Consider the following 24,395-nt stretch of genomic DNA (forward strand, 5'->3'; position numbering starts at 1 on the left):
CACATACTACACACTTTGTTCAACTGTCACCACCCTGGGCACGCCATGACCTTGCATGTCAGCTGGGTTCAAGTCTGACTTACAGCCCAGCTGTGAAGCATAAGCTTCAGGGTTTCAGGCCAACTTTTGGATCCAACATGGTCTTAAATCCATGGTGCCAGAAGCTGTGTCCCATCCCTTCCCACCCGCCCCTAATTTCTCATGTGAGAGGTGCTTGTAAGTCCCACATTTGAAACAGATGCTCCAACCCCACCAGGAGGTCAGGAGTTTATAATTACATGCAGTCATACATGTCTGTCGTTCCTGTGAAAAACCTTGCAGTTCATTTTAATAAATCAAAACATTCACATAATCTCATGCCATCCAACACAAGGAAAACACATCCACCTCCCTTTTAACAAGGATTGACCCAAGCAAAATAAAATCCTCTTTAAATTTCTTCGCTTCCACTTAAATTGCATGTTTTATTTCTCCCAATCCCAGCAATAGCACAGAAGCCCCATCATATCCATCCCAAACTGGTTTCGAGTAGGTTAAGGTTATAGGGACCCTTGTCAGAACACTGATACAAAGGGCTCCCAAACGCCGGGCACAAACGTGTCTGCAAACAGATGGAAGTAAACAGTGCACTGGCCCAAATGCTTCATGAGTCAGTTTGATTTTGCAACGCAATTTGCATCCTTGAAACTGCCAGTCTGGAGGGGGACGGGGTAGCGTGAGGGAGTGAAGTTGAAAGTGCCTCCTATTAGCTCACCCTTTCAACATTAAACAGAGACCAAGAGAGAAATGGTTCCAACATTTCACCACATATATTTCTTCTTACGCAGTCTAAGCTGAGAATGCCATGTAAATGGGTCACTGCGAAATGCAGCAATTTAATTTTTCTCCAATCAAAATAAGAAACAAACCAGTATGATCTCACTTCTATTAACTTTTGAAGGTTTACAGCAGTTAAAGTATTTTTGCTTCTATGTATGAAGGTTAAAAAAATCATTTTTTTTTCATAAAATACAAGAGCAACCAATTTCACCATCCAGTAAAAGTAAAAACTGGGATTCTTTTTTAAATTAGTCCAAAGTGGCATTTAGGAACTTAGTTGTAGGCTGCTGTGCTGACACCATGACAAACCAAAGTGTAGGGCTGGGTCTGGTTTTGTTTCGGTTTTCTTTTCAATATCCAATGCTCATGGATTAAGTTCTGGAAATGTTCCAATTGTAAGGCAGGGATCTGTTTGGATTCCACCACGGGTATGCTCCTTGGGTTGGATGCTGGAGGGTGAGGCACGTTTTGCCGGACCCATGTCGACTACCTAGTAGTCATCAAGGTCAAAAAATTCATCGTCTCCTCCTTGGTATTCCATTCCCTGGAAATCTACTCGGTACCGCAAGATACCTGGGGAAACAAACCAAAAGGTAAATTACCTGTGTTCACGGGATGGGCATGTGTGTAGGTGGCTGGTCACTCTAATAAGGGAAGCCCTATTCTCTTGCAGAATTGCAGAAAACAAAGAGGTAATAATAAACATGGGTCCAAATTAGGAACCTGCACCTGCTGTGTCAATCACCTGTCCCAGCAGATAATGAGCACCTCACCAGAAGCAGGGCTAGCCAGGAGGGACCTTGGCCTGAGACCCTGGTTTTAAGTTTGGTTTGCTGATTTGCTACTCACCTCCAATTCCACCAAATCCTTTCACAAACTGAGACCCTTCTTGTGATTTATCTGTGACAATTTCCAACGTAGCTCCAAATTTTTTATAGTTGTTAGCAAACCATTCCAACAGGGGCATGCTCTCGATAAGCTCATGTTCCTGTCCGGTCTACAGGGGTGACCATGAGATACAAAAACGGGGGATTAGGATATATGAAGGCTAATTAGTCCCTCTCACAGCCCCTTGCCCACCTATCACTCTCATCCTCCCACTTATAGGCATGTCTGTGTGTAAAGCTCTGTAAGTCATCTCTGGTTTTCATAACGTAATGGATATAAGCACAGAAATTCGGATTATTTCAAACAACACTTCTCCTCAGGCTCTACCCTCAGCCATGAAATACCAACACAAAAACTCAGTGGGTTTTCAGCTTACGATTCCTACTGTTGACTCTAGAAGTCAGGCTGTTGTAGTGTCTCTAAGCAGCACCCATTCAATGGCCCAGAAGAGACATGCCAGGACTGCTTTTGGGAGTGGCCTCGTAGAGAACAAAGCTCTCCAAACCAGAATTTGAGGAAGCTATCATTTAAACCTATCTCATACGGGAGGGTGATACTTTCAACTGTTGTGATGCATTTAGAGTAAACTAGAGAAGCCACTGCAGTGGAAGAGCTGATCAAGTGAAGAAAGCAGCACAGGTTTCACAGTGCAGGAGAGGCATTATGCAAATTACATTTTCCTCCCTATTAAATTTCAAGGATAATGAAATGTCTTCCTGATTGCTTAACTACTTAAAAACAAAGACAAAAACAAACAAACACCAGGCCAGGCATGGTGGGTCATGCCTGTAATCTCACCACTTTGGAAAACCAATGCAGGAGGATCACTTGAGCCCAGGAGTTTAAGATCAGCCTGGTGAACACAGCAAGACCCCATTTCTATAAAAAAATTAGGCTGCCCAGCACGGTGGCTCACGCCTGTAATCCCAGCATTTTGGGAGGCTGAGGCAGGTGGATCACCTAAGGTCAGGAGTTCGAGACCAGCCTCGCCAACATGGTGAAACCCAGTCTCTACTAAAAATACAAAAATTAGCCAGGCGTGGTGGCAGGCGCCTGTAGTCCCAGCTACTCGGGAGGCTGAGGCAAGAGAATTGCTTGAACTTGGGAGGTAGAGGTTGCAGTGAGCCGAGATCACACCACTGCACTCCAGCCTGGGCGACAAGAGCAAAACTCCGTCTCAAAAAAAGGGAATGAGGGCTTGTGCCTGTACTCCTGGCTACTCAGTAGACTGAGGCAGAAGGACTGCCTGAGCCCAGGGATTCGAGGTTATAGTGAGCTATGATTGTGTCACTGAATCCAGCCTGGGTGACAGACCAGGACCCTATCTCAAAGAAAAAAAAAAGACTGGGCATGGTGGCTCACACCTGTAATCCCACCACTTGGGAGGCCGAGGTAAGTGGATTGCTTGAGCTCAGGAGTTTGAGACCAGCCCAGGGCAACATGGTGAAAACCCCTCTCTACAAAAAACTCAAAAATTAGTTGGGTGTGGTGGTGTATGCCTGTAGTCCCAGCTACTAGAGAGGCTGATGCAAGAGGATCACTTGAGTGCAGGAGGTGGAGGTTGCAGCGGGCCGAGATCACGCCACTGTACTCTAGCCTGGGCAACAGAGCAAGACCTTGTCTCCAAAAAAAAAAAAAGCTGCAGCTCCTTCCCTGAAATCAGATTCGCATGTGGCAGATAGGAGATGACCACCTCCCACAGCACCCCCAATTAGTATGAGGTTTGGTTTCCCAAAGCTCACCCTCTACACTGTCAGTGCTCTAACACACGGATTTATGCTTGCATGTATCATCAAACCAAGAAAATAATCACATACCTCTTTGTCTGTGAAATGAGATTTATCCTTTTCTTGCTCTGGAGTTAGATAGAGAATTTTCTCCTCTGTAGTATTAGGAGGAAAAAATGTGTTAACCTGGCTGTCATATACTAATCTGTGTAAGCTCCATAGATGAGGTTAGATGAGAAAAGGGCTCAGGGACTCAATCTCTCAACCTTTTTTCCATAAGCATGTTAGCATACACTGAGTGTCTACTAGGTACAATGCTTCAACCATAAGGAACATCAGAGATGTTCAAGATATAGTCCTGGTCCTCAGCAGATGTAACAATCTTAAGCAGACGTTAAACAGTTCAAGCAGAAAAATCTATGCAGGAATGTGCTACAGACTGAAGGAGTGGGGAACAATGGGTAGATCTACCTTCTGATTGCTCCTGAAATCATCCAACCCTCCCAAATCTCCACCCCAGGCTTCCTGGCTCAGTAACAAATAGCAACCTTATTTTCTAATTCTCATACCTTCTGTGCCTTGGCAATGAAGAACATATCTCATTATATCCAGATTTTCATAGACTATTAGAATTTCTACAGCTCCCATTTCCAAAGCCTTTAGTGTATCTTCAACGCCAAAACAGTACTTGCCCGTGTCCTGGCTGATTTCATCAAAGTATCGTCCTATGATTAGGGATCAGTCAATAGGATATATATTAAAGTTTCCCTAGTAGACACAAACACACCTATTCAACCTAATGACTAAAGAAGATAAAAAATAATGCTTTTACTGAGGCAAAAGAGTTAATAAAAATACTAAATATTCCTTTTTACATTTTTGGTACCTTGTCTCATACATACAATCAAGTACATACATACATACATACACACACACACACGAAAACATTTCACAGAATATGTAGTTGCATTTCACCGATACCTATTAATTTCTTCTCTTGAATGAATTTCACGTTGGAGAGGACTTCAGTAGATAACTCAATAGCTTGGTTGAATCCATTTTCACCACCATAGGATATATCAACTAATTTTAAAACTTTTGATTGTAACCTCTAACACACAAAAAAAATATTATTAGTACTTACTGGTACTTATTTAAAATATTATTAAAACACCTTTACTCAAACCCTCTAACTCTTAATGGTATGCAAAGCTCAGCATTATGATCACTGAAGTCTAAATATGGGGAAGGAGCCCAATTTAATAAAAAGCTGCTCTTAAAGTGAACAGCACTGCCAATTATATCACACATTTTATTAGACCTACTATAGGACAACTCATTAAGTGCAAACAAAAATAAGTTATTGTGGAGGAAAGGGGGGATCACTGGCTCCTGCCAAATAAGGTAGTAGAGGTTAAGACGGGCTGGGGAGGGTGGCTCACACCTATAATCCTAGCACTTTGGGAAGCTAGGACAGGCAGACAGCTTGAGTCCAGGAATTCTGAGACCAGCCTAGGCAACATGGTGAAACCCTGTCTCTACCAAAACGTACAAAAATTAGTTGGGCGTGGTGACACATCCCTGTAGTCCCAGCTACTTGGGAGGCTGAGCTGGGAGAATCACTTGAGCCTGACAGACCGAGGCTGCAGTGAGCCATGATTGCCACTGCACTCCAGCCTAGGCAAGAGAGCAAGACCCGGAATAAAAAAAAAAAATATATATATATATATATATATATATATTTTTTAAGGCAATTTCTTTGGTGGACCTTCTACCATAAGGCTACTTCCTCCAGATCTTGGAAGTGTATTATGGCTGAGCCCATGTTATAAAATGGGCTTTAAATGCTTTAGGCTGAATCAGCTGTCATATTGCTGAGAGCTTTGCTGCTATGTATCTCCAAGAATAAATCAGAAAAAGAAAATAAAGAACAGGTTTTAGTTTCTTTGAAATCAAACTCCATTCTACAGCCAATTCTGACAACCCAACTAAACCAGGGACCTCCACAGGATCCATAAGAAGCCCACCTAAAAATGGTTGATTTCAGAAGAGAAGGGGCTCAGAAAAGCACAGGGGAATGTTTCCTAATAAACATCTGTAAACCTGCTGTTTAATTCAGAGGTAGGTTTTTAACCCAAGGAATTTTAAAAAGATGTGTCTGTTCCAGTGCTCACACAGAGGACTCACCTACTCCTACCTAGGATCTTACATAATAGAGCATCTACTTCTTACTTACCTGATCAAACATATCAGATTGACTTAGTTCAGTTTTAAAGTCAGCGGATCCAGCTAAAACTAGACCAGCCACATTCACTTTGTCCCCAGAAATAAACAGCTGCACAGCAGTCTCTGCTACTTTCCGAACATAGTTATGTCGCTTTTCCATTCTTAAACGGGCAAAACGCAAGGCTGACTGACCTCCTCTACCTTTGACACAAAAGTAGCAAGAGAAAAAGGCAATTATTAAGAACTACAAGATGTCTTCAAATTAAAAATAAAATAATCAATCATGTCATCATCTAAGAAAAGGACAAAGAAAAATCACCATTCCCTTAACTAAACGTTCAGCATAAACTGCTACTTGTTTTCAGAGAGCGACTACTAATTGTATGTCAAGAGAGGAGCCGTAAGCACCAATGAGGCAGCAGTCATTCCAGGAGGCTTCTCTCGCCATCATCTGGATTCACTCCCCTCACATCATACTGTTTTCTCTCTTTTTTTTTTTTGAGACGGAGTCTCACTCTGTCGCCCAGACTGGAGTGCAGTGGCGCAATCTCGGCTCAATGCAGCCTTCGCCTCCTGGGTTCAAGCAATTCTCCTGCCTCAGCCTCACAAGTAGCTGGGATTACAGGTGCCCGTCACATTTTTGTATTTTTAGTAGAGACAGGGCCGGGCTGGTCTCGAACTTCTGACTTCGTGATCCACCCAGCTCGGCCTCCCAAAGTGCTGGGATTACAGGCGTGAACCACCGCACCCGGCCCATCATACTGTTTTCTTATTGCTAGACACAAAGTAAGTGGGTTCATGTTCTCCTCCTGTATTACCGTGTTTCTTTGGGAGATCCACAGTGAATTTGTGCAGGACTTCTCTTGTGTTTCCTTGGAGTGTGCCAAAAAGTGCACCACTACCATCTATTACAATGAATCCAAACTTGCTATCATCTGAAAGTAGTGCTGTAAGAGCCTGAAAAGCAAACACAAGTACCACATGGTGAATCCCAAAGCTTTGCTAAGGTCAAAAAAACTCTGAAAGGATATATACAAGCCCTTTCACTCCACTCACCATGCTATTAGCACTGTGGCAAAACCTTCTACAGAATAATTTATAGACTTCCGTTATAAACATGTAACTCTTACGGACAAATTTGAACCCAGTAAGGAAATAACGAATGATATCTATGTGAAGCTTTTCAACATATTTGACATGGGCATGTAAATATAAAACCACAAAGATATCTGTATGCCCATGTTTATAGCAATATTACATACAGCAGTTAATATTACTCAATCTCAAAAAGGAAGAAAATTTTGAAACACGCTACAACAGGGATGAAACTTGAATACATGCTAAGTGAAATAACCCTGTCAAAAAAGGACAAATACTGTATGACTCCACTTATATGAGGTTCCCGGAGTAATCAAAATCAGAGACAAAAAGTCAAACAGTGGTTGCCGGGGCTGGAAAAAAGGGGGGAGCAAGGAATTATTGCTCAATGCATACAGTTTCAGTTTTATAATATAGAGTTCTAAGCTGGGTATGGTGGCTCACACAAATAATCCCAGCACTTTGGGAGGCTGTGGCAGGCGGATGGCTTGAACTCAGGAGTTTGAGACTGGCCAGGGCAACACAGCGAAACACTGTCTCTACAAAAAAAATACAAAAATTAGGTGGCCGTGGTGACACGTGCCTGTAGTCCCTACCAGCTGCTTGGAAAGGCTTCAGTCTGGGAGGTGTAGGTTGCAGTGGGCCAAGATTGTGCCACTATACTCCAGCCTGGGTGATCCAGAGACCCTGTCTCAAAAAACAAAAAAACTTTAACTTGTTCCTTTTTTTTTTTGAGACAGGGTCTCACTTTGCTGGCCAGGCTGGAGTGCAGTAGCCATCATAGCTCACTGCAGCCTCGAAGTCTTGGACTCAAATGATCCTTCTGCCTTAGCCTCCCAAAGTGCTGGGGTTACAGGCATGAGCCAGCATGCCTTTAAAGGTATTGCAGCTAGTGATTCTGAGTTTTATGAGGAAAACCTTCCTTCTATGTTAACTTTATATCCCCATTACTTATGCCTTCCCAAAGAGAAAATAATGAAACAGTCCTGGGACATACATAGATAAGAGTTCTCACAGTGGAATCGGAATACTATACACTTAGGTGATCTCTAATTGCCAGGGGACAATCTCTTTGGAAGTAAGAAATTGTTACCCATTCTATTTTATTTTTATAAACTGATCCTCCTGTTTGGCATCCCAAAGTGCTGGGATTACACAGGTGTGAGCCACAACACCTGGCCTTACCATTCCATTTTAAGAAAACAGCCCCTTCAATAATTGACTAGAAAGCAGATGGATCAACCAAGAATCCACCTTTAACAAACCATGCTAGATAGTTAGCATTAAGACATGAATACTGTGGCCGGGCGTGGTGGCTCATGCCTGCAATGGCACTTTGAGAGGCCAAGGTGGGTGGATCACTTGAGGTCAGGAGTTTCAGACCAGCCTAGCCAACATGGTGAAATCTCATCTACTGAAAATACAAAAATTAGCTGGGCATGGTGGTGCACACTTGTAATCCCAGCTACTCAGGAGGCTGAGGCAGGACAATCACTTGAATTCGGGAGGCGGAAGTTGCAAGGAGCCGAGATCGTGCCATTGCACTCCAGCCTGAGCAACAGAACAAAACTCAATCTCAGAAAAAAGAAAAAGAGAAAAAAAAAGAAGACATGAATATGAATATTGCACGTTAATAATATAGCCTTATCAAAATGACCTGTTAAGTAGATTGAAGTTTTTAATAAATCTGCTTATCAGGGAATAGGCATATCCCTTATTAGAATATATAATTACCCTGATAAACAGGATATAACCCTTTCAGTTAAAGCTAAAATGTACAAAGTTAGCAAGATTAAACAGTATCTTAGAAAAGGAGTTAAGGTTTGGAAAAAAGCCAACAAGGCTAACTCAGTAAGTGAGCAAAAGCCAGACAACACGGGTACCTGGCACCGTTTAAATCAACAAGATTCAAAATCGGCTTTCATCCAACCAGATACAGGTAAGTGGTTTCGGTGGCTGAGAGGCTCCCCGAAAAACCCTCTGCTGTAAGTAGAGTGTGGTAGTGAAGAGAAAAACAGTCTGGATTGTCTATGCAGTCGACCAAGATCCAACTATAAATGGACTTCTCATCAAGTTAGCAAAAATCATCCACTGTAAACTGTCGACAAATGTCAGTTCTAATTCCACTGTAGAGGTTTTTCCCTAGGTTGATGAAAGGCAAGAGAATGAACTAGGAGCCAGCTGTGAATTCTTGATTGTTCTACTGTTGACTGATTTAGGTCACTCTAATGAGGTTTCCTTTCCACCGTTCAAGTTCATCTTATGGCAGCTTTGTCACTCAAAAGTTTCATGGGGAAAGGGGGGAAAATGAGTTCTTACAGTTCTGCTACTAAAAATTTTACAATTTGTTATGTGAAAACTGAGTGCAATAACTCAAAGGGTATAACTGGACTGCTTGTGACACAATGGATATACGCTTGAGAAAATGGGTACCCTATTTTCCTTAGTGTGACAGCTCACATTGCATGCCAGTATCAAAACATCTCATGTACCCCATATACACCTACTATGTACCCACAAAAATTAAAACACACACACACACACACACACACACACACTTTGGGAGGCTGAAGCGAGCAGATCACTTGAGGCCAGGAGTTTGGGACAAGCCCGGCCAATATGGCAAAACTCTGTCTCTACTAAAAAAATACAAAAAATTAGCCAGGCATGGTGGTGCACACCTGTAATCCCAGCTATTCAGGAGGCTTAAGGCACAAGAATTGCTTGAACCATGGAGATGGAGGTTGCAGTGGGCCAAGATTGCACCACTGCACTCCAGCCTGGGCGACAGTGTGAGACTCTGTCTCAAAACATGCTGAATGACTAGTGTCATAATAAATGTAAATTGCCTTACTTTTTGAAAACAGACAGCTTTGTAAAATGGTACAAGTGTTTGGAAAACAGTCTAGCAACTTCTTAAAAAGTTAAACATAATTACTATATAACCTACACAATTCCACAAATCTAAGAAACATGAAAATGTATGGTCACACAGAAACTTGTCCATGAATGTTCACAGCAGCATTATTCATAACAGCCAAACAGTGCAAACCACCCAAATGTAAAACTGATGAAAAGAAAAGATATATAAAATATGAAATATGGCATATATGTATACAATGGAATACTACTTGGTAATAAAAAGGGATGAAGTGTACTGATGAATGCTACCACATGGAACCTTAAAAGTATAAAGTAAAAGAAGCCAATCACAAAAGGCCACAAACTATATGATTCCATTATATAAAATGTCCAGGCTGGGCAGGGTGGCTCATGCCTGTAATCCTAGTACTTTGGGAGGCTGAGGCGGGCGGATCACGAGGTCAGTAGGAGTCTGAGACCAGCCTGACCAATGTGGTTAAACCCCGTCTCTACTAAAAATACAAAAAAATTAGCTGGGTGTGGTGGCATGTGCCTGCAATCCCAGCTACTCAGGAGGCTGAGACAGGAGAATCCCTTGAATCTGGGAGGCGGAGCTTGCAGTGAGCCGAGATCATGCCACTGCACGCCAACCTGGGTGACAGAGCGAGACTCCGTCTAAAAAAAATAAAATAAAATAAAAATAATTAAAAAATAAAAATAAAAGAAGTCCAGCACAAGCATATCTATGGAAAGAAAATATAGTGGTTGCCTAAAATGAGAGAGGTAAGTGGGAGGGATGGGGGACTGACTGCTAATGGGTATGGGGAAACAATTATGGAGTGATGAAAATGTTCTGGGTTTGACTTCTTACCTCTGTATGGAATTTGTTGTCACACAAATACAATGACGTATTAATTGGTTTGAAAGGTTCAAAGTCAATGTTGACTTTCTTTTCCTTTCCTTCTTCTGTTACAATTGTTCCACAGTATACAACCAGACCATTTGGAGGTACTGCAAAGAACACAAACAATTTTTCTACTTTACCCCATATCTACTTTTTCGTCAATTAATAGAAAATGTTCCCATAGCCTATTTTCCCTGCCTGATCCTTTAAGTCATAATTTAAATAAAGCAGAAAAAGCTTGAAATCTCTCAGGCAGAACTCTCTCCCTAATTTTAAAACTTCTTCTGAGACGTTTCAGTAGGATTTATTCTTTAAAGTAAATAGGCTGGACGTGGGGGTGGCTCACGCCTGTAATCCCAGCACTCTGGGAGGCCGAGGTGGGCGGATCACCTGACGTCAGGAATTCAAGACCAACCTGGCCAACATGGTGAAACCCCGTCTCTACGAAAAATACAAAAGGTAGCCAGGCGTGGTGGCGGGCACCTGTAATCCCAGCTACTCGAGAGGCTGAGGTGGAAGAATCACTTCAACCTGGGAGGCTTGTGGTGAGCTGAGATCGGATTACTGTACTTCAGCCTCTGGGTGACAGAGCAAGACTCTGTCTCATCACCCCCCTCCCCCCCAAAAAAAAAAAAAAAAATTGAGACAATGTCTCACTCTGTCACTCAGGCTAGTGTGCAGCAGCGAGATCGTGGCTCACTGCAACTCCCACCTCCCAGGTCCAATCGATTCTCTTGCCTCAGCCTCCAGAGTAGATGGGACTACAGGTGTGTGCCACCAGGCCTGGCTAACTTTTGTATTTTTTGTAGAGACAGGGTTTCACCATGTTGTCCAGGCTGGTCTCGAACTTCTGACCTCAAGTGATCCACCTGCCTCAGCTTCTCAAAGTGCTGGGATTACAGGCATGAGCCACTGTGCCTGGCCTACTTAACTTTCAATAAACAAAAAACAAAACAAAACAAAAAAGCTAACCACCAAGGCCAAAGAGACACTGATGATGGCTGACTTAAGGAAACATTAGTGAACAAAGCACCATAGCAGGATCACAGTATAAAACACAACCAAAATGTGTAGACAAGGAAAAGGAGCAAACTCCAGATTACCTTTGTTATAAAGTTTGAGTCTTTGTTGTACAGATGTAATGGCTCCCAGGACTGAAAGGCGGTTTACTCGTGACTTAATGTTAGATGCAGTTCCAAACTCATCCGCTAACATTTTTGCCACTCGTGAAATCTGGTCTTTGGGAGGAATGATCAATGATATCATGCTGGTGCCATTGCTGTGAAAGAAAGAATAACTCATTAGGGGTTTAAATACCACGTAAGTAAACTCATGTTTCTCTCTGGTAAAAGCAAGCTACAGGGAGATGCCCCCAAATTTATGGAAACAGGTCACTCTCAAAGGAATAATGTAGGGACTATATTAATCTTGTTTATGAACATATACACAGAGTTAGGAACAGTGTCCAGAATCTAGTGCTCAATTTGATTGAATAGTGAGATAAGTTATGTAAAGAATACACTTGGAGAGATACTTGAGAAACACCTCATTTCCTAAGGGTAAAGAAAGAAGCTATCTATGATAAATAAGGAGTGTCAACAGGCTGCAATTTGGTAGTGAATCTGTCCATGGGAGAGCCTTCAAATGTGGTGGTTGAGAGGGAGATGCCATAACAGGATGATGCAATGAGTCTTTCCAAAGTCTAGGCGTATTTGTAATCACGAATTTAGTACCCTAATGATGGGAAAGGAGAACTCTGGAAGTCACAGAAATGTCCCAGTTATGAAATCTCTCTTTCTCAGCCGGGCGCGGTGGCTCACGCTTATAATCCCAGTACTTTGGGAGGCCGAGGCGGGCGGATCACAAGGTCAGGAGTTCGAGGCCAGCCTGGCCAACAGAGTGAAACCCCGTCTCTACTAAAATAAATAAATAAATCAATAAATTCGCTGGGCATGGTGGCAGGTGCCTGTAATCCCAGCTATTCAGGTGGCTGAGGCACGAGAATCACTTGAACCTGGGAGGCAGAGGTTGCAGTGAGCCGAGATCGTGCCACTGCACTCCAGCCTGGGCAACAGAGCTAGACTTAGTCTCGAGAAAAAAAAAAAAAATCTCTCTCTCACAAACTCATTCTCTTTAAATGGTAACATATTAATTGCATTTGAGTTTGATTAAAAGGAGGAATGACTGACAGCCTGATAAATTCTGGGTGCCCAACCAAATTCAAGTTTTTAGAACTAAAAAATGGGACCAAAATCTGACCTATGGAAGATACCATCAAGGCCCTGCCACATGGGAGGTCCCTTCTGAGCAGTTACCAACCCATTTTTAAGCCCCTTTAAATTTCAACACCAATGCCAGTAACATATCTTTTTTGTCTACAACTTCCAAAGACACTTATCATCACTACCAGTCAAGAAATACCTCATTGGAAAATTCCTACTTCTATGCAAAGCAAACACAGTGGCTCACACCTGTAATCCCAGCACTTTGGGAGGCTAATGTAGGAGGATCACTTGAGTCCAGGAGTTTGAGAACAGCCTGGGCAACATAATGAGGCCCCCATCTGTACAAAAAATAAATAATTAGCTGGGTGTCACGTGATGCAGGCCTGTAGCCCTAGCTATTCAGGAGGCTGAGGCGGGAATATCACTCAAGCCCAGGAGTTAGAAACTGCAGTGAGCTATGATTTGCCACTGCACTCCAGCCTGGGCAACAGTATAAGACTGTCTCAAAAAAGAAGGAAGGAAGGAAACAAAGTGTTGGTGAGGATGTGGAGAAATTGGAACCCTTGTGCATTGCCAGTGGGAATATAAAATGGTACAGCCATGTGGGATAAGTGTGGTAGCTCCTCCAAAAAAAAAATTTTTTTTAACACCTAATTACCATATGATTTAGCCATTCCACTTTCAATTACATACCCAAGAGTGAGAGCGGGTACTTGCACACCAATGTTCATAGCAGCATTATTCACAATAGCCAAGAGGTGGAAGCAACCCAAACATCCACTGGTGGATGAACAAACAAACAAATGTGGCGTGTGTGCACAATGAAATATTATTCAGTCTTAAAGGAAGGAAATTCTGACACACAAAATGGATGAACCTTGAACACATTATGCTAAGAAAAATAAGCCAGACAGAAAAGGACAAATACTGTATGATTCCACTTACATGAGGTAACCTAGAATATTAAAGTTCATAGAGACAGAGGACAGAAATGCAGTTGCCAGCAACTGGAATAAGGTGGAACTGGGCAGTTGTTTAATAGTTGTTTTAGTTTTACAAGATGAAAAGTCCTAGAGACTGGCTATACAATAGTGTGAATGTACTTAATACTGCTGAACTATACACTTGTAAATGGTTAAGATGGTAAATTTCATGTTATGTATTTTTTACAACAAGAAAAAAATTCTTAAAAATCAACTACTTAGTCCATTTATATATATATATATATATATATATATATATATATATATATTTTTGAGACGGAGTCTCGCTCTTGTTGCCCAGGCTGGAGTGCAGTGGCACCATCTCAGTTCACTGCAACCTCAGCCTCCTAGGTTCAAGCGATTCTCCTGCCTCAGCCTCCCAAGTAGCTGGGATTACAGGCGTGTGCCACCAGGCACAGTTAATTTTCTTTGTATTTTTAGTAGAGACTGGGTTTCACCATGTTGGCCAGGCTGGTCTCAAACTCCTGGCCTCAGGTGATCCACCTGCCTCAGCCTCCCAAAGTGCTGGGATTACAGGCGTGAGCCACCAAGCCCAGCCTATAAGTTAAAATTTTTTAGAGCACGCACTTCCCCAAAACAGTAGTTCTCAATTTTTTGCAGATGAAAATCACCTGGGGAGTTCATTCTAGGCGATTCCTTTTCAAAAAGGATTCCTGTAAGTTTCTTTTCTTTTCTCATCCTGATTTTTCTTAGTTTAGACACAACATGGATAAACGACTATTTAAAATATTAGATAATCTACATCAAGTGGATTTCAAAATTAAAAACTTTTAGGCTGCTCTACAGAGTAGCCATTCTGTTGTTTTTTTTACTTCTCTAATCAACTTGCTTTCATTCTCAAAAAAAACCAAAAACCGACCTTTGGACTTCAAAGGATAGCATCAGGAAAGCAAAAAGACCCACAGAATGGGAGAAAATACACGCAAATCATATTATCTCTTAAGATTTATGTAAAGAATATGTAAAAACTCATAATTCATCAACAAAAAACCCAAATAAAAAATGGGCAAAGGGTGTGAGGAGACATTTCTACAAAGACATAGCATGTGAAGAAATTGAAATCTTGATTCAATGCTGTTGGGAATGTTAAGTGGTACAATACTTCCAGAAAACAGTCTGGCAGTCCTTAGGAGTTTAAACACAGAGTTACCATATGACCCAACCACTCTACTCTTAGTTAGATACCCAAGAGAACTGACAAAATATGTAATACACAAAAATTTGTGCTTCAATGTTCACGGAGGCATTATTCATAATAGTAAAAAAAAAAAAACAAAAAAAAAAAAACCAAAACAAAAAAAAGAAACAACCCATATGTCCAACTGATAAATGAATAATCAAAAGTGGTACATTCATATGCGGAAAAACTATTCAGCGATAAAATAAATGACACATTGCATTAACTTACACTACATTGGCCAGGCGCGGTGGGCTCATGCCTGTAATCCCACTTTGGGAGGCTGAGGCGGGTGGTTCACAAGGTCAGGAGATCGAGACCATCCTGGCTAACATGGTGAAACCCCGTCTCTACTAAAAATACAAAAAATTAGCCGGGCGCAGTGGCGGGCTCCTGTAGTCTCAGCTACTCGGGAGGCTGAGGCAGGAGAATGGTGTGAACCTGGGAGGCAGAGCTTGCAGTGAGCTGAGATAGCGCCACTGCAGTCCGGCCGGGGAGAAAGACAGAGACTCCGTCTCAAAACAAACAAACAAACAAAAACAAAAAAAACCTTACAAACTACATCAAGTAAAAACTGTCACAAAAGAACACATATTGTAGACAGGGCACAGTGGCTCACGCCTGTAATCCCAGCATTTTGGGGGGCCAAGGAGGGCGGATCACGAGGTCAAGAGATTGAGACCATCCTGACCAACATGGTGAAACCCCGTCTCTACTAAAAATACAAAAATTAGCTGGGCGTGGTGGCGTGTGCCTGTAATCCCAGCTACTCAGGAGGGTGAGGCAGGAGAATCGCTTGAACCTGGGAGGCGGAGGTTGCAATGAGCCGAGATCGAGCCACTGTACTACAGCCTGGATGACAGATCTAGACTCCGTCTCAAGGAAAAAAAAAAAAAAAAAAAAAAATTAGCCGGGCATGGTGGCGTGTGCCTGTAGTCCCAGCTACTGGGGAGGCTGAGGCAGAAGAATCGCTTGAACCCGGGAGGTGGGGGATGCAGTGAGCCGAGACCGTGCCACTGCACTCCAGCCTGACAAGAGTGAGACTCTGTCTCAAAACAAAAAAACCACCACATATTGTATAGTTCCATTTACACAAAATGTTCACAATAGGCATTCCAGAGAGACAAAGGTAGATTAGCGGTTGCCAGGGGCTGAGGAGAGGGAGGAATGTAGAGTGATTGTTAAAGGTTACAGGGATTTTTAGGTTGATGGAAATACTGTTTTTCTTTTTTTAAGGAAAATATTTTAAAATTAGTGGTTGCACAACTCTGGGAAAACAGTGAAATAATGCACTTTAAAGGGGAAAGGCTGGACGAGGTGGCTCACACTGGTAATCCCAGCACTTTGGGAGGCTTGAGGCAGGAGAACTGCTTGCGCCTAGGAGTTTTGAAACCAGCCTGTGCAATGTAGTGAGACCCTGGCTGGGTGTGGTGGCTCACACCTGCAATCCCAGCACTCTGGGAGGCCGAGGCAGGCAGATCACTTGAGGCCAGGAGTTCAAGACCAGCCTAGCCACTATGGTGAAACCTCATCTCTACTAAAAATACAAAAAGTTGCTGGGTGTGCTAGGCGTGGTGGCTCATGCCTGTAATCCTAGCTACTCTGGAGGCTGAGGCACGAAAACTGCTTGAACCTGGGAGGCAGAGGTTGCGGTGCAGTGAGCCGAGATCGTGCCACTGCACTCCAGCTTGGGTGACAGAGCGAGACTCTGTCTCAAAAAAAAAAAAAAAAAAAAGTTGGGCATGGTGGCACACGCCTGTAATTCCAGCTACTTGGGAGTCTGAGGCACGAGAATTGCTTGAACCTGGGAGATGGAGGTTGCAGGGAGCCCAAATCGTGCCACTACACTCCAGACTGGGTGACAGACCAAGACTGTCACAAGACAACCAAAAACCAAAAAAATATAGTGAGACCTGTCTCTACAAAAATTAGCCAAGTATGGTGGTATGTGCCTGTAATCTCAGCTACTTGGGAGACTGAGGTGGGAGAATTACCTAAGCCCTAGAGGTTGAGGCTGCAGTGAGCTGTGATCACACCACTGCACTTCAGCCTGGAAACCAGAGTGAAATTGTGTCCCTTAAAAAAAAAAAAAAAAAAAAAATTCTTCCTTTTTTTTTTTTTTTTTTTTGAGACAGAGTCTCGCTCTGTCACCAGGCTGCAGTGCAGTGGCGTGATCTCGGCTCACTGTAACCTCCGCCTCCTGGGTTCAAGCAATTCTCCTGCCTCAGCCTCCCCAGTAGCTGGGACTACAGGCACACGCCACCACACCCGGCTGATTTTTGTATTTTTAGTAGAGATGGGGTTTCACCATGTTGGCCAGGATGGTCTTGATTTCCTGACCTCGTGATCTGCCTGCCTCGGCCTCCCAAAGTGCTGGGATTACAGGCATGAGCCACCGTGCCCGGCCAGGATATTTCTTTCTTTCTTTTCTTCCTTCCTTTCTTTCCTTTTTTTCTTTTTTATATTTTTGGAAGTTAATTTTATTATATGAAGATGGTATGCAAAATACATTCATCATGACTAGAAATAATAGGACCCAGGATATTTCTTTTAATGTCTCTTGGTCTCAACCTGACAGTTTCCCCCATAAAAGCCAAAGCATGTTTTCCTGAGAAGTATTAATTTGTGTTTTTACTAAATTATCAATAAATTCTAATTTTATCATGTTAAGAAAACCAGCTTACTATTAATAATTTTTTTTTTTTTTTGAGATGAAGTCTCACACTGTCACCCGGGCTGCAGTGCAGTGGGGCGATCTTGGCTTGCTGCAGCCTCCACCTCCTGGGTTCAAGCGATTCTCTTGCCTCAGCCTCCCAAGTAGCTGGGACTACAGGCGTGCGCTACCATGCCTGACTAATTTTTGTATTTTTAGTAGAGATGGGGTTTCACTATGTTGGCCAGGCTGGTCTCGAACTCCTGACCTCGTGATCCGCCTGCCTCAGCCTCCCAAAGTGCTGGGATTACAGGCGTGAGCCACCATGCCTGGCCTATTAATAATTTTATAAGGAGAACAAGCAGCAGTATAAACAGAATCAAATCTACAACATATAGGAAACCAGAAGTCTCAAATCTGCCCTGATCTGATCTAAAGGCTGGCTTTAGTACAATAGCTACCAGTATAAATTGAGCTGACTTACATCTTGAAGGCAAAGGCTGATCTGATATGAACCAAAGCACACTAAAAAATGCAGTATCACCTGGCCAGGCGTGGTAGCTCATACCTGTAATCCCAGCACTGTGGGAGGCCGAGGTGGTGGATCACCTGAGGTCAGGAGTTCGAGACCAGCCTGGCCAACATGGTGAAACCCCATCTCTACTAAAAATACAAAAATTAGCTGGGTGTGGTGGCACACGCCTGTAATCCCAGCTACTTTGAAGGCTGAGGCAGGAGAATCGCTTGAACTTGGGAGACAGAGGTTGCAGTGAGCACAGATCATGCCACTCACTTCAGTCTGGGCAACAGAGTGAGACTCCGTTTAAAAAAAAAAAAAAAGAAATGTGGTATCACTTTATAAACTGTTTCTATCCGATATTTCACGAGACCGTAAGAAAGTTACTTCCTGAGATCCTTATAGATTATTGGATCTATACCCTTAAAGGGTATTATAATAAGTTTAATATTGTAGTTAGACTGCCAGAACCATCTAAGCTTTTCCCTAATTACTGAGAGGGCATAATCTCACAGTAGCACAATATGCCAGCTTTAATAGAATCTCACCTATCCAGAGTCCAGTGGAAGCTGGCAAGAAAAAGAAATTAGAAAGCTGGTTACAGAGTCAAATTAAATGGGCTTACATGTTAAGTGAGTAGTAAGAAGAGAAGCAGCACTGTGAGAGGAACAAAAATAAACCCCCTATATTAGCTTTTAACTACAGGTGTTTAAAATATGAAAATATCTCAAATTGGGTCCTAGAAAGCTTATTTTCATAAAGCAAAATTTCATAAATGTGTACTATAGTGTCTTCGGCATTTGCATTGGGAAGGGATCTCATTAACAGGACTTCTTGCCATGGAAGTTTTCTCCTAGTGGTTAATTCCACAGGTTTTCCAGGCAGAAAATGGTTTTCTTCCCCCCTACCCCCTGCCCCCTAGGATGGAGTCTTGCTCTGTTGCTCAGGCTGGAGTACAGTGGCACGATCTTGGTTCACTGCACCCTCCGCCTCCCAGGTTTAAGCAATTCTCCTGCCTCAGCCTCTGGAGTAGCTGGGATTACAGGCACGCACCATCATGCCCACCAGCTATTGTTTTTTTTGAGACGGAGTCTCGCTCTGTTGCCCAGGCTGGAATGCAGTGGTGCGACCTCAGCTCACTGCAAGCTCTGCCTCCTGGGTTCAAGCAATTCTTCTGCCTCAGCCTCCCGAGGAGCTCGGACTACAGGCACATGCAACCACACCCAGCTAATTTTTTGTATTTTTAGTAGAGACGGGGTTTCATGTTAGCCAGGATGGTCTCGATCTCCGCCCACCTCAGCCTCCCAAAGTACTGGGATTATAGGCGTGAGCCACCATGCCCGGCCTTCTAATTTTTATATTTTTAGTAGAGATGTGGTTTCACCATGTTGGTCACGCTGGTCTAGAACTCCTGAGCTCATGATCCACCTGCCTTGGCCTCCCGAAGTGCTAGGATTACAGGTGTGAGCCACTGCACCCGGCCCAGAAAACAGTTTCCTTTCTAACTAGATGAGCTGGCTGTCCAGTCCTCCCACTATCAAAAATAGCTACTCTCAGATTGGCAGCCAAAGTTACATCTCCAAAAATCAGAATTCTGTTTGGGTGTCTACCTTGAAGGCTGGTTCATAAACTTCTGTGCTATTTTCCCCAATAAATTACAAGCTAATCAAAGACAGTACACAGGAGAGTATGGTGCATGCTCTGCTGCCACCCCTTGGACAGGGGAGCAAGTATTCTGGCCAAACCACGGAATCAAGGAAATTTATGATACACTGCTTCAGTTATCATCACAAACACTTGCTAGGCTTCTAAACTGTAATTTCCAAAAAACCTTTTTGATAATTCCTTCTGGAGTTATGTCAAACTCTACATACATGCCAATGGAGAGAAAAGACATTTGCTTTGGGAGAGGCCAGAAACACTGGGCAACTAAACAGAACTTCCATCACAATCTAGATTGTAGGTGCCACCTACCTGACACAGGGGTCCACTCATACACAGGGATAATATGAAGAGATAAAAGATGGGGAAAACACTTGAGTACCAATTTTACTGGCTTATGCTTGGTAAGCCAATTCTCAAGGGGCCTACAACCCTAGGGGTTTGTAGGAAGTTCTTTCTTTTCTTTTTTTTTGTGAGACGGGGTTTCCCTTTTATTCCCCAGGCAGGAGTGCAGTGGCGTGATGTCGCCTCACTGCAACCTCCACCTCCTGGGTTCAAGCAATTCTCCTGCCTCAGCCTCCTGAGTAGCTGGGGTTTCAGGTATGTGCCACCACGCCTGACTAATTTTGTATTTTTAGTAGAGACGGGGTTTCTCTATGTTGGTCAGGCTGGTCTCGAACTCCCGACCTCAGGTGATGCACCTGCCTCAGCCTCCCAAAGTGCTAGGATTACAGGCATGAGCCACCATGACCGGCTGGAAGTTCTTTCTTAAAAGGGGTTGGTTTTTTTAAAAAAGCTGACATGCTCTGACTTACAGAGAATAGTTTCCTAAGATGCAGTCGGCAGGGAATGGAATGAAAACGGATAGCAGAGGTGAAGTCTCAGAGGTGAGGAAGAACAGGCAACAAACCCCAAAGATTTGGAAAGTTTAAGGCTAAAGAGGGGAGAAATTTGGGACAAATTAACTGAGAGAACTCAAAATGCCTTACAGCAACCCTTCAAATAAGATAATGATGTGGAGGGCAAAGCAATGACCTTAAGATAAGCAGCTACTTACTTTCCACTGCTGATAGTTTAAGAAGATAAACATTCATTAAGCAACCCTACTGTATAGCCCAGTTGGGCAACCTTACATTCCATATCCATGTAACATTCCAGAGGACCAAGGAGCAAATACACCTAAGAATGTAATCTTGTTGTAAGATTCCACTTTAAAAAATGGCTCAAAAGTGTAGCTTGCCTAAGAATTATTTTTTGTTTGTAGATTTCTACAAAGTTGATAAATGAAACAAAACTTGAAAGTTGGTCTTGGCTTCTTATTCCTTTTGAATTAGGTGCAAAAAATTACCTTTCACTAGTTTCCCTGCATGCCCCCTCCCCCTACCTTCTGTGGGGGAAACATTAAGTTTCTGAATTTACCTTTGAAATAAGACACCTGACTAGGGAGGGGAAATGCAGATTATTAAATGGATGGCTTTCACTTTAAAAATTTAAAGGGTACTTTAATAACTTCTGATGTTTTGTATGTTAGGTTTAATACAAGCAGACTGGGCCGGGCACGGTGGCTCATGTCTGTAATCCCAGGACTTTGGGAAGCCTAGGCGGGTGGATCACCTGTGGTCAGGAGTTCGAGACCAGCCTGGCCAACATGAGGAAACCCATCTCTACTAAAAATACAAAAACTAGCTGGGTGTGGTAGTGCATGCCTGTAATCCCAGCAGGAGAATCGGCCTGAGCACGGGAGGCAGAGGTTGCAGTGAGCCAAGATCCCGCCATTGCACTCCAGCCTGGGTGACAGAGAGAGACTCCATCTCAAAAAACAAAAACAAAACAAAAAAAACCAACCAAAACCAAAACCAAACAAACAAAAAACAAGCAGATTAACGTTTTTCCAGTAAAGTTTCCAAACGAGATAAACGTTCATTTACCCTCACTCCTGCAAGTCAATCAAAGTTGTTAGACCAGTTTGTGTAAACACCCAAAATAAAATTAAGGAAGCTCAATACTTCCATGTCTTTTAAAGTGAACACCCTTCAGGGGAGAATAAAAAATAAAGCTCTCACTAAGGAGATGCTGGCCACACAGGCAATCTACAACCTTCTTTAACTGTAATAGTTTTCCTTCGTTTTTCTACTGTCCCTATACTCCTCTTCTGAAATCAAAGAACTAGTGAATCATGGGGTACAGCAATGAGTCACATGAAGGTTGTAAAAACTGGGCAAAACAAGGGACAACATACAGCAATGTATCCCTCAAAGCTCCCAGGTGCCTCTGCACTCAGATCCCTTCTTGTTCTCATTGGTTTTAGGGGCACTTTGGCTTATCAAAACTTTCATCAATGCTTCACCCAGAGGGTTAACTTCTGAAAAATCAAACAGGTGAAAAAAAGGAATTGTAACAGAACTAAACCAAATAAATCCCAAACAAAACTCAAGTAGAAAGATAATTTATTTTTTTAGAGATGGGGTCTTGCTCTGTCACCCAGGCTGGAGTGCAGCGGCACAATCATAGCTCACTGTAACCTGGAAACTCCTGGGTTCAAGTGATCCTCCCACCCTAGCCTGGGACTATAGGTAGGCACCACCACGCTCAGCTAATTTTTCTTTTTCTTTTTGAGACAGGATCTCACAAGGTTGCCCAGGCTGGTCTCGAACTCTTGGGACCAAACGCTCCTCCCACCTCAGACTCACTGAGCAGCTAAGGTTATAGGCGCAAGCGACCGTGCCCGCCCGACCCACAAGGATCTTAATCAATGTTCACCCCATCATCAACAATGCTCAAGAACACTTCAGTTTGCATACCTCCCCGCCCTGAATCCTTTTAGAGCTTTCTAAAAAAGCAAAATAAAAGAATACATGCTCAGACACAAAAGATCCCTTCTTCCTCCATCCTGACTCAATAGTTTCTGAATAGGGAGAGTGAGGGTGGTGATGATTTTGGTTGAGACAGTCTCAATTTTGAAATATGAAAGATTCTTTTTTTTTTCTCTGAGACAGAGTCTCGCTCTGCCACCCAGGCTAGAGTGCAGTGGTGTGATCTCGGCTCACTGCAGCTTCCGCCTGCTGGATTCAAGCGATTCTTCTGCCTCAGCCTCCCAAGTAGCTGGGATACAGGCGCCCACAACCACGCCCAGCTAATTGTTGTATTTTTAGTAGTGATGGGGTTTTGCCATGTTGGCCAGGCTGGTCTCGAACCCCTGATCTCAAATGATCCACCCACCTCAGCCTCCCAAAGTGTTGGGATTACAGGCTTTAGCCACCGCGCCCAGCTGATTCTTTTCTTTGGGACAGAGTCTCGCTCTTGTCTCCTAGGCTGGAGCGCAGTGGCGCCATCTCTGCTCATTCCAACCTCTGCTTCCCCAGTTCAAGCGATTCTCCTGCCTCAGCCTCCCAAGTAGCTATGGTTACAGGCACACGCCACGACGCCTGGCTATTTTTAGTAGAGACAGGGTTTCACCATGTTGGCCAGGCTGGTCTCGAACTCCTGACCTCAAGTGATCCGTCTGCCTTGGCCTCCCAAAGAATTGGGATTACAGGTGTGAGCCACCATGCCTGGCCTCAAATACAAAAGATTCTAATGCAGAACTAGGGTTGAGAATCACTGCATCTGGCTTGCTTTCTTCACAGGGTCATCTCTAGGTCTGCTGAAGGTAACAAGCCTCCATAACCTCACCTCCACCCAAAGAAGAACCCAGAGCAGTCGCTTGCTGCATTTACCCTATGCCATGGTTTGAAGGTGTCCCCCCAAATTCATGTGTTGGAAACTTAATCCCCAGTGCAACAGTATTGAAAGGTGGGGCATATGGGATGTGTTTAGGTTATGAGGGCTCTGCCCTCATGAATAGATTCATGCTGCTATTTAAAATAAGGTGCTTATAAGACCTGAGAGCTACAGTCACACGCGCACACAAAAAAAGATAAAATAAGGTGCTTATGAGAGTGGGCCATCTCTCTTTTGTTCTCTTGCCATGAGAGAAACAGTGTTCCTTCCCAACAAAGGATGCAGCGTTCAAGGTGCCATCTTAAAAGCAGAGAGCAGGCCCTTACCAGAACACCAATCTGTGGTGTTCTGTTATAGCAGCACAAAAACAAAAATCAAAAAACCCCCAAAACCTAAGACAACCTAGCTATAATACAACCATAATGAATTGTGACAGCTCAGAGATACTCAACTTTTAGCAGCCCGAACACTCACTCCCCCTCAAGTACTCTGCCATCCAAGTCATCACTTGTAAGTCACGTTAACTACTTTCAGGTTAGGACCAGGAACGTTTTAGACACTGCCTACTATACTCCCTAATTGGGATGTACAGTACATGCTCCCCAAGAAGCTTTCATCCCAGGGTTTGATGGCTGGGTTGTGCCTAGACTATGGATGGCTAAATTTTTCACCACTTCCCTTTTCAAGCTCCCATCTGTGCCTGCCTCACAAAGCTCAATTTAAATCTCAGCCAGAGGCCAGGCACAGTGGTTCAGGCCTGTAATCCCAGCACTTTGGGAGCCCAAGGTGGGCGGATCACGAGGTCAGGAGATTGAGACCATCCTGGCTAAAACGGTGAAACCCCATCTCTACTAAAAATACAAAAAAATTAGCCGGGCGTGGTGGCGGGCGCCTATAGTCCCAGCTGCTCAGG

General features: G+C 43.3%; 1 protein-coding gene across 3 annotated transcripts in view; it reads right to left on the minus strand.

The window, feature by feature from the left end:
• Positions 1-444: 444 nt before the first annotated feature.
• The window catches only part of ETF1 (eukaryotic translation termination factor 1), a 38,010-nt gene continuing 14,059 nt past the window's right edge, over positions 445-24,395 (minus strand). For all 3 annotated transcript variants that reach the window (XM_024246760.3, NM_001133517.1, XM_054555172.2), the window contains 9 exon segments: positions 11,628-11,803; positions 10,492-10,631; positions 6,479-6,617; positions 5,671-5,861; positions 4,416-4,545; positions 4,004-4,159; positions 3,525-3,589; positions 1,669-1,816; positions 445-1,392 (listed from right to left, as the gene is read on the minus strand). In XM_024246760.3, the coding sequence (XP_024102528.1) occupies positions 1,310-1,392; positions 1,669-1,816; positions 3,525-3,589; positions 4,004-4,159; positions 4,416-4,545; positions 5,671-5,861; positions 6,479-6,617; positions 10,492-10,631; positions 11,628-11,803 (1,228 nt within the window). In that variant the 3' untranslated portion in view covers positions 445-1,309.

This window comes from Pongo abelii, chromosome 4 (assembly GCF_028885655.2).
Source record: "Pongo abelii isolate AG06213 chromosome 4, NHGRI_mPonAbe1-v2.0_pri, whole genome shotgun sequence".
NCBI classification, from domain to species: domain Eukaryota; kingdom Metazoa; phylum Chordata; class Mammalia; order Primates; family Hominidae; genus Pongo; species Pongo abelii.